We start from the raw sequence: 16,110 nt of genomic DNA, 5'->3' as shown, positions 1-16,110 counted from the left end.
TTAATTAATTTTTTAAAGAATTTGGTTGCTATTCTTATATTTTTGTGCATGTGCTCTTGTAGTCATGACTATTCGTGCTCGTGTTTTATCAGTTTATTTTATTCTTTAAATGAAATTGTTAAAAAAAAGAATAACTCACCAACAGAACACCCCTCCTGCTTGTTAGTACTTCATTAATTTTTAATTATTTTTTAACAGATAATGTTGAGTTGCTAACAAGTAAAATAAATAATTATGATAAAAATTTTATTAAAATAGTGCTTAGAAAAGTAAATGAGAAATGCAAATTTGAATTTGCAAAACAAATAATGTTCTTGATCAAAATGCACGTAGCGTGATACACAAAGAGAGGAATTAAGTTTGCAATTAAATGTGTCTTTAAAAAGCAAAATTTGGAAAAATCCCACACAGCAATTAAATGCTACAACCCTTCAGTCTCCCTCGTCCATGTGCCCAGATATTTTGCTGTGCATGAACTTGTTTCCATGGTGACAGTTCGTTGACCTGCCTGTTTTCTAGTCATGGATGGTTAAAAACTGTTAAAAACTGCCTCTTTACATGTTGCACTTAATACAAAATTCTACAGCCCTCTGAGGAGGTAGGGTTGTGTGGGTTACACTGGCCTGAGTCCCAGACAGCTCAGCTCATCCTGTAGGTGGATTACATAGACATCTGCTGTACTCACATCAGGGCTTATGTTTCATAGCGTGCCAGAACGACCCCAAAATGGCCCAGGAACAATCAGGCAGAGGTTACTGAATATGAAACAAGATAAATGTTTTACCACAGAAGCCAAAGCTCATGTTATTAAAACTACAAAAATAACTATTCAAAATATTCTCAACTAAAGTTTCTCTTTCCAGAGTTTTAACAAAGATTGTGTCAAAAAGTAATATTTTTATTGTTATTATTTTGGTTAATTTGCTTCTTTTGTTAAGAAAAATAGTTTGAATTGATGTTTTATTTTGACAGGTACGAACCCGAAGCATGGGTTTGTAATTACTAGCACAGTTAATCGGTTATCAGAAAGGTAAATAGACTCACGCTTCTATAATGCTTTCATACTGTGTTTGAGCCACTCAGTGTTTTGTCACTACAGGCCTCGTTCACTTATTTACACAAGTGCTAAGTTTCTATGCCTCAGTGCTTTTAACTGAATATTTGCACACACTCACACTGATAAATGCATCTGGGGCAACATGCATACTATAGGTTGAACCACCAGCCTTCAAAGTGATAGGCAACCTGCTCTATCTCCTCAGCCATAGCTGCAGAATATTTGTAGCATTGCATTCAGAAACATTAATTTACAGCTGAGAAAATTCCATCTCATAAAGAATGTGAGTTTGGTTTAAAAAAAAAAGAAAGTACTTTTTATTTTTTTTGCACCAACGGTGACAGTACAGAGGCATATGAAGTCAGAGACAAGCTGGAAGACATGCATACACTTTAATTATTGTTTTTACTTTTCAAGCATGACTGCAGTGACCTGGAAAAAGAGTGACAGCCTACTACAGTGGTTAAAATATCAGCCATGTCCTGACATTTACATTTAATTTTGTAGTTTAAATTAATTAATTTTGTAGAAAAAATACATTCTGTTAGAGAGTCTCAAATATGGATCACACGTTTTTGTATTTACATTAATTTAGGCATGTGTTTTATTTCTTTTACTGAAACATTGTACTAACCAGTGTCTCAACATTCTCTCGCCTTGTTGTAACACACTTAACCCCGTGTACCATGTTTCAACTTATTACATATTACTGCCTGGTCTTCAGAATCCATCCAGTTAAACCTGAATGCTATATGTCCTCCAGGGCAGCTTAGACTTCTTCCAAAGTCAGACTGAATTATTATTTATAACTTTCTACATGTGCATTAATTTCAGTCCCATCAGTAATGGTTGGAGAGTTGTGCTTAACAGGCTTTTCAGCCCAAGTAGACAGACAGAGAGATGAGAGGAGAGGAGGAAGAGTCCTTGGCAGAAGATAACGGATGTGCTGTCAGCGAGACCAATGGTAGAAACAGTATTCTGGTTATTTGAATCTGGCTTCCTCCATATGGGCTTGCCCAACAGATTTGTGAGCTTGTTATTGCAATGCATTATCCAGAGAGGGGAGTCAAAGGGAAGATTACAAATGCCAGACAGGGCCTCATTATCACAGCCAGTCCAGAGGAGCACGAGAGAGTCAAACTGGCACCGAGATACAACTAGAGGATGCAATACAAGCGCAGAAAAAAACAATACAATTCAAGTTGTCAATTTTCAGGTGTTTGCTACTTGTCTATTCTTATTAGTTTACATAATGAATTAGTGGTTGCTATGGGGACCGTTTTGGCAGCAGAACCCAAAGTCGTTTGCGAAGCACTCGGGTTTGGCAGTACCAGCGGCAAACAAAGCCTTGAAAATCTGGAGCTTCCAAATTGCCAATCGGCCTGATTAGACATGACACTGCGTTTTCCCAGCAGAGTGTTCGTCGTTGTTATATATTTCATCAGCTCTTTCTCCAATTCACTAAGTCGCAGTCTCTCTGAAGATATTCTGTCTGTCAGTTCCCATTTCTCATTGGTCCATCTTTAATCTTCTGTAACTCTGTCACTGCCTCTTAATACGTACTCATAAACCCGCCTTTGATCTGCGCCTGGAGGAGCTAAAAGAATTAGAAAGAGGGAAACTGATAAGAGACATATAGGACAACAAACAGTCAGCACCTCAGCTCTGTGTATGAAATGGAGTGTGTGCTGGAGCAAGAACAAATATCTCATTTCGGTGTAATGTGCTAAGGGTTTGTTGCTCGCTCACCAGGCGTTCTTTAAACATTGTTTACCGCTCTGATTTTAATGGCTTGTTGGCCACATCATAAAAAATGACTCAATATCCACGACCCTCAGCTCAGCCCTTATCTCGCTCTTTCAGAGGAGTGAGCTCTCGCCGTGTTGAGCCTCGGCACATAAAAGGGATTATCAACAAAAAAGCACACATACATGCTACACTGATTTGAGGCATACACAGCAAATTAACCAGTCAAATACGCACACAGTGGAGGTAATCAATGATACCTAGAGCCTGCTGAGATGCAGAGGTAGTAAATACACACAGTCACACCGAGGGTATTGTTAATTCAATGAAGAGACAAAGCCAATCATAACAACAAAGCAATTAAATATCTGTGCAGCTGAGATGGAAAGACGTAAAGGTATGGAAGGCGCTAAAGCAGTGATTAAAAAAGGACAAATGTCAGCAGACCACACCGAGTGGAGTGAATTATTACTGCCCCCCGCCACCAAAATCAACAACAAAATAAAGTGAACTGCAGTTATTTGAACGGTGCTGAACAAGCTGTTTTCAAGGAGAGATGCGCTCAGTAGTAGATCAGGCAGACAGAGAGTCGAGTGAATGGGTGTGTTGTTGTTTTGATTCTGCCCTTCTTGCCCCGTGGCCACTAGAGACTCTGATGATAATTGTAAATTATAGGATAAATAAACTTCAGAGGATATGAGCAGGCAGTTGTTGCAAGCGATCATAGCAGGAGCCCTCGAGCCAAACGGCAGCACGCAAAAGTGACAGTGGCATCGGGGAGTATCGGGAGGGAAGAAGGCAGGGGAGGATACAAAAGATATATAGACATGAGGCCTACAGAGAACACTTGAGAGAGAGTGCCTGCAGAGAGGATAACTCAGAGATAAGAAAGTTTTCCCATAATGAGGAGGAGAGAAAGTCTGGCAAAAGGGAGAGAAGGGAGGAATAATGAACAGAGGGCATATTGACAAAAGTTGGACTAAGTTTTGCACACACACACAAACACCCACACCCTCTTTCCTGATCATTAAATACACTTCGTGGTCAGTCCCCACTCAAAAGTCTTGCTCGCTAATAAATACTGGAGATGGATGAGTTCGGAGAGTTAATCATTTCTGGGTGTTAATGTCACAGCCTACAGACAGACATGACAAACTCCCTGTACCTCAGTGTTTGGCTGCTCTGCTTCCTCCCTGAGGTAGTGCCGCCACTGGCTTCCTTCCATATGGGATGTTGTAGTGCTGTGAGTGTGTAAGAGCGAGAATAGTGTAGCAATTACTCTTTTATAATGAGAAGAATTCTGTCACTTTGCCTCCCTGCCAAATTTGCCAATGGAGTCTATAATGTATTTCTGGTGATTAAGAGGCATTATGTGAGGAAATACTTCTGGTCAGGTTGTAAATTGATTAAGCTAAAACACAAAGTAGGGGTGTAAAATATTGGCACACAGTCGCTTTTGCCTTCTTTCTGAGAGTTTGACATGTTTGTCTATTAAGTACAGAACTGGAGATGGAGGGAATTACATTATAGTGGGGAAAATAATTATTTGATCTCCTTCTGAATAATTACGTTTTCTCACTTAAAAAGAAACGAAGTGTCTCTGATTTTATGGTAGTTTAATTTAAATGAAGAGAGATAGAATATCAACCAGTTTGCCAGTAAACGTGGGAGAAGGTGCTGTTGAAACCAAAACTGAGATATCTGGCATCAACTCCACAAGGCATCTTTGGGGGAAGAGATAATTTCTCTTCCTGTGTGTGACCTCGAGAACACCATTGTGGGGATGCGGTTCTTTAGGTCATATCACGGAGATGGAAACATTGTGCTTTGAGGCTTTTTTGGTTCAAGGATGGGGCTGTGTACTGTAATATTATGGACGAGAACCTCTTTCCCTTAGCCAGAACACTGACGATTGGTCATGGATGGATTTTCAAGCACAACAGTGACCCAAAACATACCACCAAGGCAATAAAGAAGTGGCTAAAGAATATGGTAAACTATTACTTTAACCATGCAAACGCATTCTCTAATGAATTTGTCTTATGTTTATGATTTTTTCATTCAGAGCAAGTGGCTGAACCTGGCCGATATGGAGACCCAAGAACTAAAGCCCACTCCAGCTCGGCCAAAAAGACAGTACAGGATGGTGAGTTCTTATTTTAGTTTGTTTAGTTTCTATTTAAATCCATGGTAATATATGTTTTTCTATTGCTCCAGGTACTCTGAGCTACTTGTAGCTCATACTTGGTTGATACCATAACGATCCTGTCCTTGTAGATAGAGTTCATTTGCCTATTCGGATTTAGCTGACTTGCTGTGTATGTATTATTAGGTTAGAATGATGTTGCTTCTCATATAGCTATACAGACTGATCACAGATTATAAGGTGCTTTGTGGACAGGCACTGATTTAGACAATAGACTGTGGCATTACTTTACATTGAGCTTAAACTGGTCTGATGTGTCTGCTGAAGTTTATGAATAACATCGGATATAATGCAAAAGTGTTTAATTAATTTAGTTCCCCAGCCCTGTTCAGCTTGATTACAAAGATGCCATGGTGGTAAATAAAAGATAAATAAAGCTAATTGCTTCATCTGAACTAGATGGATCACTGCATATTCACACAGAATGATCAAGCCTAGCCTCTTTCCTAACGAATAGTAATTTCAAGGTTTGTCTTCAGTACTAACATGCAGTTAGATCTTTAATACGTTGGATGCAATTTTTGCAGTTTTTCCTCTGTGCACCACCACAGTAGATTGTGAATAAAATAATTGTGCAAAACACAAGGTCAGTTTGTTAAATAATATAAGAAGTGCTCCTATGTCCACTCGCCAGAAGGTATTGACAAGGCATAACCACGAAACTCACAGAATCATTTCAAGAGCATGCACCAGGGGAGCAAGTTGTAATGACCATCCCCTGAGAGTGCTTGTTACGCTGTGTGGAGGATTTGTTGTGCTACCAAAGATGCACAGTGCACCTTAAATGACAGAGTTGTTATCCAGTTACACATATTTTTATCTGTAATTCAGTACGAGATAAATAACACGGTAACACATAGTAATCCGCACTTTCTACGAAAAAGACCTGTGATGTTGCGAAACCCTGGATACATTTTCAGTACATTTTCACAGATGCATCTGGACGTCTGGTTATTTTTAGTTATTTACAGGCTCTTTTGTGTTTGATGTCATCTTGATGATGAAAGCAGTGTCACTGTATAACAATGCAGTGCTGCGTATCCTAAAACATGCTTTTGATTGGCTATACATTAGCTTCAAAACAGAATGATCATGGCTGTGAGTTGTAGGACCCAAAAAACTCAGTAACAGAGTAAAGTAAAGTGATTCACTGGTGCTGACCCTGTGTGGACTATTGGGAAATAAACTTCACGGATTTCCCATTTAAATGGAGCACAATATTTATTTGATTTACGCACTTTATGCAAAGTTGATATAAAGGACACGTTATTTGGCTATTTTAACTGCTGTTTGTGTAATTTTTTCTAGGAACAATAATAAGATGGTGAGATTAGTTACTAATAACAGGAGAGGAGACGAGATAAAAGCAGGGGAAAAACTGGGCTATATCTGTGTGAGATTATCCATGCTTGCACACACACGTGCACACAAACACACACTTCAGCTTCAGATTAATGAATGCCACAGTCTAGGACAGTGCAGAAACATTTAATTATCTCTGACACTGAAGTGTGAGGCAAGAGGTCAGATCTGTCCTCTGTGCATGTGTGCATGTTTGTGTGTGTGTGTGTGTGTGTGTGTGTGTGTGTGCGTGTGTGTGTGTGTGTGTGTACAGAAAAAAAAAAAGGACGAGATCACAGTGTGTCAATGAGCCAAAAATCACACTGTAAGTCAAGCTTGTGGTCTTTCATTGTGACCTCTCCTGAAATTGACTAAAGGTCAAGCTGACACAAGCTACTTGTCTGGCAGCAACACATGGCCAGTTAAGTGCCTTGGGGATCTTCTTAAAGAAGAAGAAAGGAGACCACTTGACATTGTACAAGCATTAAAAAAAAGGTTTTTCCTTTTTTAAAAAAGAATTCTAGAATGAATAAAATGAAAAACTTCCCCTCCTGAATAGCTCCTTGCCATTCAAGCATCTGGTGCCCACAGGTGTAATGTCTATAATATTTCTTTCTTTCTTCCTTGCATTGCTTTGAAGAAAAGGAGCAAGGAAATTACAGACTGCATTTTACAAAACTGTGTAATGATGCAGGGCTTCAAAATAAATGCAAATGCTTGTTCATCACAGGTTTCATACTAAAATATTTAAAAAACAAAATACATTAAAATAAATTTTGACACTAGATTGGAAAAAGATTGTGACAAACATGATGGTCCCCAGAGGATGAATCCCTGACTATTGTGCCGGAGAAGTTTGTACTTCCTTGAGGTTCACATTTGTGATTTTGAGGGAAATGACTTATCTTTGGAGTCAATGGACATAATTTGCAATTCACAGGTCCCTCAGATTATATTAAACTATAAATTATAATCCACCAACCTGTCAAAATTCTACTCTGTGTGTTACATTGGGTTTTTTTTTAAATACTTGATAAGCTGTACAATAGCCTGCTGTACCTAGATATTACAGTCCTGAACTGCTGAAGTTATCACTGCATAGCTATGTTGCCTAATAACTTGGTTTAACAGCTGTTATCAGCAGCTTGCTTCAGCTGACGTCCTGTTTTTATTTTCTCAGCGAGGATGCAACATGACCCCCCAGCTTCTACATCTAGCATTGTTTGAACACTTTAAAAGTGTGTCTCCGTTCCAAACTAGACAATTTCATGCATATTCTATGTTATTTTTGCTCTGTTCTTCACACCAACAGTAAAAACTATAAACATGCTTCAAGCAAGACAGGATAGGTAGCTTTGGCATTAACTTTGTTTCATCCGTGACTATTAACAACTTCCACCAGAAATTAATGTCCTCTAGTAGGCATGTTGTCCTTAAAAGCATCTTTGTGCCTTTTCTTTGAAGCTGTCTTCAAAGACTTTTTGATTATTTTCTTTCATAGTGTCCTTTTAGAATTGTTTTGCTGCCAGCCACAGCTTCACAAAGCGTCCTCTTTTACGGATTTTCACAATAAAGTGTGTATATGTGTGTGTGCATATAATGGTTGTTTGGCAGTGATGAATATTCAGCTTGTAAGTGATAGTCAATAGCCTCTCTCTCTAGATATTTTTCTTCCGTAAGCCAATGTGCTCTCTGACATTCAAACTGTAACAGCCTGTTTATCTTCTCCATTCCTCAGTTACATCCACAATAATATGATTTGCCCATGTTTTCAATAATTAATTTTCTGGATGGTGATTCTGCTCTTTCCCTGTGCTGTCCCCAAGGCTCTCTGTGCTTGCTTTCATCCCTCTATCACTCCTCTCTGACATCTCTTGCTCTAGAACCTCTTTGAGGCCAAATAGTAAGATCCCGAGGAATGTTCACAAAGCATAGAGGGAAGATTTTAATCTCCTATTGATATGTTTGTCTATCTCCCTCTCTTTTTCCCCGTCTTGTTTTTATTTATAACCCTTTAAGGTAAAAGAGAAGAAACACCTTTTTAATTAGTGTATCAAAGCCTAAAAGTGGTGCTCATATTTCTAATAAGAGTTGTGAATTTGTCCTTTGGGAATGTTTTTTGGAGCTCTTGTTTATTTAATTTCAAGCTTATGTGTTATTAGAAAAAAAAAGTGGTTAACACGTTTACCTAACAAGTCAAAGATCCCTGGTTCAACCCCAGATGGAAACACATCACTCGGGGGTTGCGTGAGGATACATCTCATGTAAATATCTGCCATGTCAAATATGCAGAGCTACCTGCTGTGACCTCTAGTGAATAAGGGAGCAGCCGAAAGTAGCTGTTTATCTAAGGAGCACAAACAATGGCGAGCAATTGAGAACAGAATGAATAAAGGAATATACACATCCATACACAAAGGTTACTAAAAATATCTGGCTGACCAATGTAAAGCTCAACAGCAATTAAATTGAGGTCACGGTCTGTTCTCTGGCAGGGCTTGCTGGGATTGTGGCCTCTACTATTGGACTCTATCTTTATTACCCAATCACTGCCCTTCACCCTGGCATTCATCCAGTATTAGAGGACACAAGAGGAGTGTTTTATCTTCCACCGCTTCTTTTCTAGGAAGTTTTACCTGCCTCTTAAGGAACATTAAAGTTTTAAAAAGGGGGACAAAAAGTCTTGCGAAGACAAAAACGTAAGCAAGTAGGGTCATTTACTGTCAGCTCTAATTGTGATAACATTTTACAGCCACAAGTACAATGTGCTTTTCTGCCAGGAAGGGTTGCAGCAATTAAATAGCTACAATTTATGTATGGGATTGAATCTCCTGGAAAATGAGGAGAGTGACGACATCTAACCTCCATATCTGCAAGTTTCATTTTTAAATAATGACTACAACAATGTCATCGCTTTACTACAGTTGCCAGTTTTTATCTCATGAAAAAAAGCAGGGAGTTTAAAATCACTGTAATCCTCTTCCTGTATCCCCCTGAGCATATTCCTCTAAACCAGGGATTTCAAACTTTTGATCTGTGGACCACAAGAACGCTTTGCAAAGTGTGAAAATTGCAGAAAACGAGGGAATAATTTAGAGCAATTATGGCTCAAAAGGTAGAGCAGGTTGTCCACTAATCAGAGGATTGGTCAAAGTGTCTTTGGGAAAGGTACAGGTTCCTAAAAGTATGTTCATCAAAAGGGTTTGTGCTGAGAAAAGCACTGTATGCATAGTAATAACTGTTTTGTGGATAAAAGTAAAAGAGAACTCTAAAAAAGCAGTCTGTTTACCTTTTTTTTTTTTTTTTTTTTGTACTTTTCCCTGTGTTTTAAAAATGCATAAAGTCATGAGTTTGGTTTTCCAAACTATTGCATCTGAGACAGAGAGGTCTGAATTATTAGCAGCATGCAGGTAGTATTACAATCTTCTTACCAAAAGAGACATCACCCATGGCTTGCCATACAACACCGAAATAATGTGGTTGAGCCAAGAAACAATTCCAAGCATTTCTTTGAGTTACATCAGCAGTAGTATCACAGTGGACTGAATGACTGTGGAAAAACTGAGACGTTTTGTTATAATTGGACACCTTTCTTGAGACATCAGGAAAAGTTGATTATCGCCTGTTTTTATAAGCAAATAAATCATTATGCATCTAATCTATAGTTATTTGAAATAATAATCATATAATAATAATCTTATAGCACTAGAACTTACTAAAATATGACAGATGAGTATGAGACCCACTGTTATCAGAATCAGAATCAGCATACTTTATTAGTCCCTAAGGATTTGGATATACATAGAACACACGCATGTATGAAAAAAATATATATATACTGCATCTTTAAACGCTTGCCATATAAGCACAAAGTGAATCACTACAGTCATAATTCAATTCTTTTGTCAGTTATATGAGAGCTGAAAGATGGTATTTGAGATATACTGTAACAATATGTAACATAGTGAACAGAGTGATGGAAGTATTGGGTTTTATTATTATGGCTTCTGAAAATTAATGCGTGAGGCATTTATTAAAACTAGAGTGCATAAAAGACGTGCCGCTTAGACAAAACATTAACACAATGATTTATGTGTATGCTGAGAGCTCATTAATCTCTCACAGATAGACAGACATATATGGATATTATTTATACATGATCTTAAAGAGGGTGACTTTGATCCTAATGTTCACTCAGTTGAGCTTATCTTTCCTACTAAGATGCAGCACAACATTTGATTTCTGCAGGGAATGTGTTCTCTTTTATGTGTTTGCTGTGCTCTCTGAGCGTGAGCTACCAACCAGGGAGTATATTGATCCTCACTACACTATATAAAAGCAGATCTGACCAGATGGGAGTGGGGCTCATGTTGGGTTTGCAGTGTTCAAAGCACTACAACAGCCATGCATTGTTTATGTATGTGTAGGCCAAGAGATTCTCAAAGGCAGATTCTTAAAAGTCGTAGAGTTTGTCCATTGAGGAAGCTCAACTTTGCCATTATTGTACACTTTAAAATGCTGAATTCCATGCCACAAGCCCCACAAACTAGTGTTTATATACAAACAATGTTTGTTAATGACAGGAAAAAAATAAATATGCCAATCTTGAATTCAAACGGAGGGCATTTGTTAATGCTCTGCAGGCATCTTGTGCGTTCTTCACCCTCAGCTACAGCTCTGCCAGCTCTTCCATCTGTCTTATCCCAACAGACTGGTAACCCTTCACCCGAGGGTAATCAGTCATCCCTACATATGGCCAAGGACAATGGCTAAACAAATTAGTAGTGGTGTCTGTGAGTAAGACTGTTGCTCTTCTGCAGAAATGGTTAGCGTCACACAAAGAACACACACATGATTTGCTCCATATTTTTCTCCTTTATGAGTTCTCAGTTGTAAAGCAAAGCATGGTTTATCCACTGCGCGTGTCATACAATGAATCATATTTACTTCATGCTCACAGACGAGGACCAGATTTTTTGCACTTTCTGTTTCTTTATGGAAAAAATCATATCCGCAGCAGAGAGTGGGTTTATTTATAGAAATGTGGTAAAAATTGAAAACTTTAAAGTAAAATCACTTTTACTAAGTGCAATATGATTGTTACTTGTGCATTTCGACTTATACTTGAGAAATACTTGAGAAAAGCAGAGGAGAGACTGAAAGAGAGGTGGCAAATGTGCTGCAGTGCTCCTGCATTACAATTGATTGGCCGGTTTAACCACCAGTGCTGCTCACTCAAGCTTTAAATAGATGGATAAAACTCTCTGTCACCCAGCACTCTTTTAGTCGCTTCTTCTCTTCTCTGCCTTCTCTCCATCCTCTTTATCCTGTCATCTTCTCTTCTCTTTTCGATATCTTTTTTCTTTCCTTTCCTTAAACTTTCATCCTTATCTTGGCTCCTCTTTCTTCCACCTTCTCCTGCTTTATTCACCCTTTTTCTCTCTTCCCTTGTTTTTTCTTGTCCTGCTTTCACTTAATTTTTATCTACTGTAATTCTTCACCTATCCAAAATACTCTCAACACCAGCTGAACACAATATTTCATTTGGACTATCATTGTCTCTATAAAGTGACTTCTTACTGTTTACTACATAAAACTTACATATGATAGGATCCTCTGTGATTGGGAGTATTTAGGTGAATAAACTCTCTCCCTCCCTCCCTTATTTGTATGTGTGTGTGTGTGTGTTTTCCAATTTATCTAAGAGTGGAGGTCGCCCAATGATCCCAAATTGTCCTCCAATCCTCTGTTAACCAGGTACCTATCCACCCCCTCTTTCCTCCATCCTTCCTCTGTCACTTTCTCCTCGTTTCCTTCATCTCTCATTTCCTTGCAGTGGTAATGCCATCTTTCAGCTAAGTGAAATAAGATGGGTTTCTTCCAGTGCTGATAGATGGAGGTGAGGACAGGCCCCCAAATCAGCAGGCAAAAGAAGCACATTGCACAACAGACAGCTATCAGGAGGGAGGTTGACCTTCCATCTCTCTCTGCATTCTGGAGATTACAAGAGGCCATGCAGGCTTATAAATGTATTTTTGCATCTGTGCATGCGTTTCACGCATTGTAAGGAGGAAAAAAAGTGTGCTGCTCATTTATGACAGATGTCTACAGGGGACTATGAATCTCTTTCCTTGAGACTATCTAAGCTTCACCATCTTTAGTGTTTGGTTTGTACATTTTCCTCAGAGATAAAGAAAGCTCTTCCATAATATCTGACAGCTCCAGATATTCACAGTAGCACATGTTTACAATTTATATACATAGCTGTTTTATATATTTTCCCCAAAGATTGTTGAGATTGCAGCACCATGTTCGGACTTCTGGACAATTTAATGATGATAAAGTATAATGCAAACCGTAGCGCGGTGTGTGATCAGGTCAGAAACTACTTGATGTTGGCATCAGACACCAGCTGTGGCTCAAACACAACCCATTAGTTTCCTAATGGAGACAAGGCCGCTCTTGTTTTATGATGTTAGCAGCCTCATGGTAATGACTTGTACATAATGCTGGGCTTTGATCTATACACTTTGTACTCACTCTTAATTAACTTAGGATTTGAAATCATTTTTTGTCCACTCACTGCGGGGACAGCATGCAGTCTCCGTATGTGGTTTAAAAACCCGCTCCGTCTTTGATCTCATTTTATTAGCTTTGTCTTGTCACTCGGGTTTGTCCATTTTAAGGGCTTTCATCTTTCTTTTATACATATCTGGTACAGACTGTGTAATTGACAGAATTACTATGACCACTAGTCCAGAGTGCACTGGCTGGTGTTGGCTGGCCTCTCTCACTCCATTTGTGCTAAAAGCTCTTGTCTTTTTCTTTTACTCCCACTGTCGCTTTCACCTCACACGCCTCCTATGGGGTTTTTTGTTTTTTTCCCTTTTCCTCAGTCTGTCAAATGAAAGCGGGTTTGTGCTGTTAGCCTAGTGTGAAATGACACAATGCTCAGAGTCAATGAGCTGCTTTGATCTTTTGTCATCTTGGACACCAGCCAGCTGTGCCTGGCTGCCACGGCAATAATGTCACTCTGGAGATTGATTTGGAGGAAGATGGGGTTGACGCTCGGAGAGAATAGTACTCATTAAGCAGCTCACAACGCGGAAAACTCAACGTTTACTTCATACCTTTTACCATTCTTCTCCTCTGTCGTTTTCTCCAACTCATTATTTTTCTGCCTGCTTCAGTTAGTAGAACATAAGAGCCCGCCAACTGTAAAACCAAAAGAGGAGCTGGATGTTTTGCTGCATCAGTTTTCAACCCCAGCGCTTCATTGTGCTGATCCTCCTGTTCTACGTGTTTCTGATAACTTATTCTTTGCAGCTCAGAGATGAAGTTTGTTTCTGCTTTCTCATTTTTAGGACCAGATGCCACCAAGGATCCATGCCTGAAGGTTCGCTGTCCTCCTCACAAGATCTGTGTCAGTCATGACTACCAGACGGCGATCTGCACCAATCACAAGCAGCCAGGCCACAGGTAAGAGTCAGTTACAGTGCTTTGCAAAAGTCTTCAGCCACCCCCCATTTCTTCATGTTTTGCAAAGGAAATAACTTGAAAGTTGTATTTGGTACAGCCACCTTTATTCTTCAGCACAGCCTGAACTTTCTCGAGCAAGATTTCTTGTACTTTGAGTAATTGTTGGAAATAGTTCTTCAGGCTTCTTGAAGGACATTCAAAGCTCTTCTTTGGATATTGTCCACCTTCTGTTCTGTTGTCTGTCAAGATGATCCCACATCCCACACTGGCTCTGGGGAGGCCAATCCATGATTCCACTTTGTGTGGAACAGTATGAGGTATGCTTTTTGCTACATTACGAGTGTTTCAGGTCACTGCAGAAAAATCATGCAGTTCCCAATTACTTTTCCAGATGGTATTACATGGTGGATCAAAATTTTGTTTTTTTTGCTAAGTTGCCTGTTATGTATAGACACAACAGTGGTTTGTTCCTTGACTTAGGTGCCTTTTTAATGTGTGAACACTTTGTTGTTAAGTGTTTTAACAAACCCAGAAACAGATACAAGGACTGGACTGAAAATGAGTGAAAAAGCAGCCAATGTCTAAGAAACGCTTTGAAAGACCTTCAGAAAGGTGAAGACCACTTTAAAAATGATAAGAAAGTCTGGCTCCTGAGGAACAAAGCATGAAAAATGAGAGATTTGTTATAATTTAAGTTTGTCTTTAACAATGGCCAGCATCTAAATTGCACCTAAGAATAATGTAACGCTAAAAGAAATCTTAAGATCGAGAAAAATACTGGAGTGAGCTTGTACTTTTTGATGAAAGGGACACACTATTATAATATGAATCTCCAACATACTCTGTTGCAGTCTTTACAACACATCAGAAACAGGTTTGTGAATGTGATTATGATAATGCAACGTTAATTGTGTTTTTGAGCAGTTTTGAAACAGTTTCGAAACACATATTATCTTTGTCATATACCGAAGAGCAGCGGGAGTTTTTTTTTCTCACTCTTTAAATCAAATTTGTGCTATTAAGCGAGCTCGAAAAGCTACAACTTATTATATCTTTTAAAGTGCTATGCCAAGTTTAACTTCAATATCCTAACTACCTGCAAGGCAGTTTCAACCAATTACATCAAGCAAAAGCAAACAAGTATCGTTTTGTGTTTTGTGTGTTAGCACTGTGTAATAACTCAGCGTGCTTCAATGACAGACATTGGCTTACGTATTCCCAACACCAATTAATTTTAATCACACTATCTGTTTGCTCTGTCACCACCCAATTTGTTTGTGTTTTCAACCATTGCCAATTTTAAGGGTTTTCAATTTTTCAGTTCAAGAAGCATTTCTTCAAGAAGACATCAGAATATTTCTCTGTCTCTGTCTTGGGTTTAATTGATTTCCTCAAGTCATTAGCTCCTAAGAATCTTGACTATAATCCTTTCTTTCCCTCCATTTGTATTAAATTAATTACAAGTGCTATTTTCGCTCTAATGTGACAAATTATTCACCTGAACTGTGAAATTTCCAAGTATTATCATTCACCCGAGCTTTTGACAATGATATGTATATTATTTTGAATTAATTTAAGATAAACTAGTTGCACCAATTGGCATAAAACCGATTCAGTGTCCTCCTAGAGGCCAAATCCAAACTTTGTTGTTCTCCAGACATTGGCAAACACATATTGTGTAATAATTTACACAGTGATGAAGTATGTCCTATTTATCTAGATTTTACTCACTGCTTCCCTGTAAACAGCACAAACAAAAATCCTTATGCAAATTAGTTTCCTTTTCTAAACAGCTGTCGACACAAAAATCCCAAGCACTCTTTGGTCTTCCTCTTCAAACTGAAAGATTTGAGTATAGAACTGACTTTTCTTATTGGGGTGATAATATTTAGCTGCAGGCTTGAACGTCTACATTAGCAACCAAGCTGTAATTCAAAAACCATTATGGAGGCTCGTTTATAATTTTTCGCCCCCTCTGTCCCGCTGTGACGGGGTTGTACTTATGTCAAATCAGAAACTTTACAGACTACAGCATCTTGGAAACTCTCAGCGGGTAGCTGAAATATATTGTTAGATGAGGGAGATAATGATCACTTTCTTTTGTCTGTTTGAGATGGAAATATCGCTACTGTCTTGTCTTCTAATAAAATGATTGGGAGATAGATGAGGGGAAGCATTGGCCTTTGTGATGAACTTTTGTCTACATTTAGCTGATTGTATGGGTTATTTTTCAGTGATGTGTGCATGCCTGCTGTGCTTTAGCAGCATTAACTAGTTTAGT

General features: G+C 38.7%; 1 protein-coding gene across 3 annotated transcripts in view; it reads left to right on the top strand.

Moving 5' to 3' along the window:
* The window catches only part of spock1 (SPARC (osteonectin), cwcv and kazal like domains proteoglycan 1), a 104,302-nt gene that overhangs the window by 59,298 nt on the left and 28,894 nt on the right, over window positions 1–16,110 (top strand). For all 3 annotated transcript variants that reach the window (XM_040016118.1, XM_040016116.1, XM_040016117.1), the window contains 2 exons: window positions 4,869–4,949; window positions 13,715–13,829. In XM_040016118.1, the coding sequence (XP_039872052.1) occupies window positions 4,869–4,949; window positions 13,715–13,829 (196 nt within the window). The remainder of the gene's footprint in view (window positions 1–4,868; window positions 4,950–13,714; window positions 13,830–16,110) is intronic.

This window comes from Simochromis diagramma, unplaced genomic scaffold (genome assembly GCF_900408965.1).
Source record: "Simochromis diagramma unplaced genomic scaffold, fSimDia1.1 OVJJ01000685.1, whole genome shotgun sequence".
Classification (NCBI taxonomy): domain Eukaryota; kingdom Metazoa; phylum Chordata; class Actinopteri; order Cichliformes; family Cichlidae; genus Simochromis; species Simochromis diagramma.
Note: the sequence above shows the minus strand (reverse complement) of the source record. Positions and strands in the feature narration are given on the sequence as shown.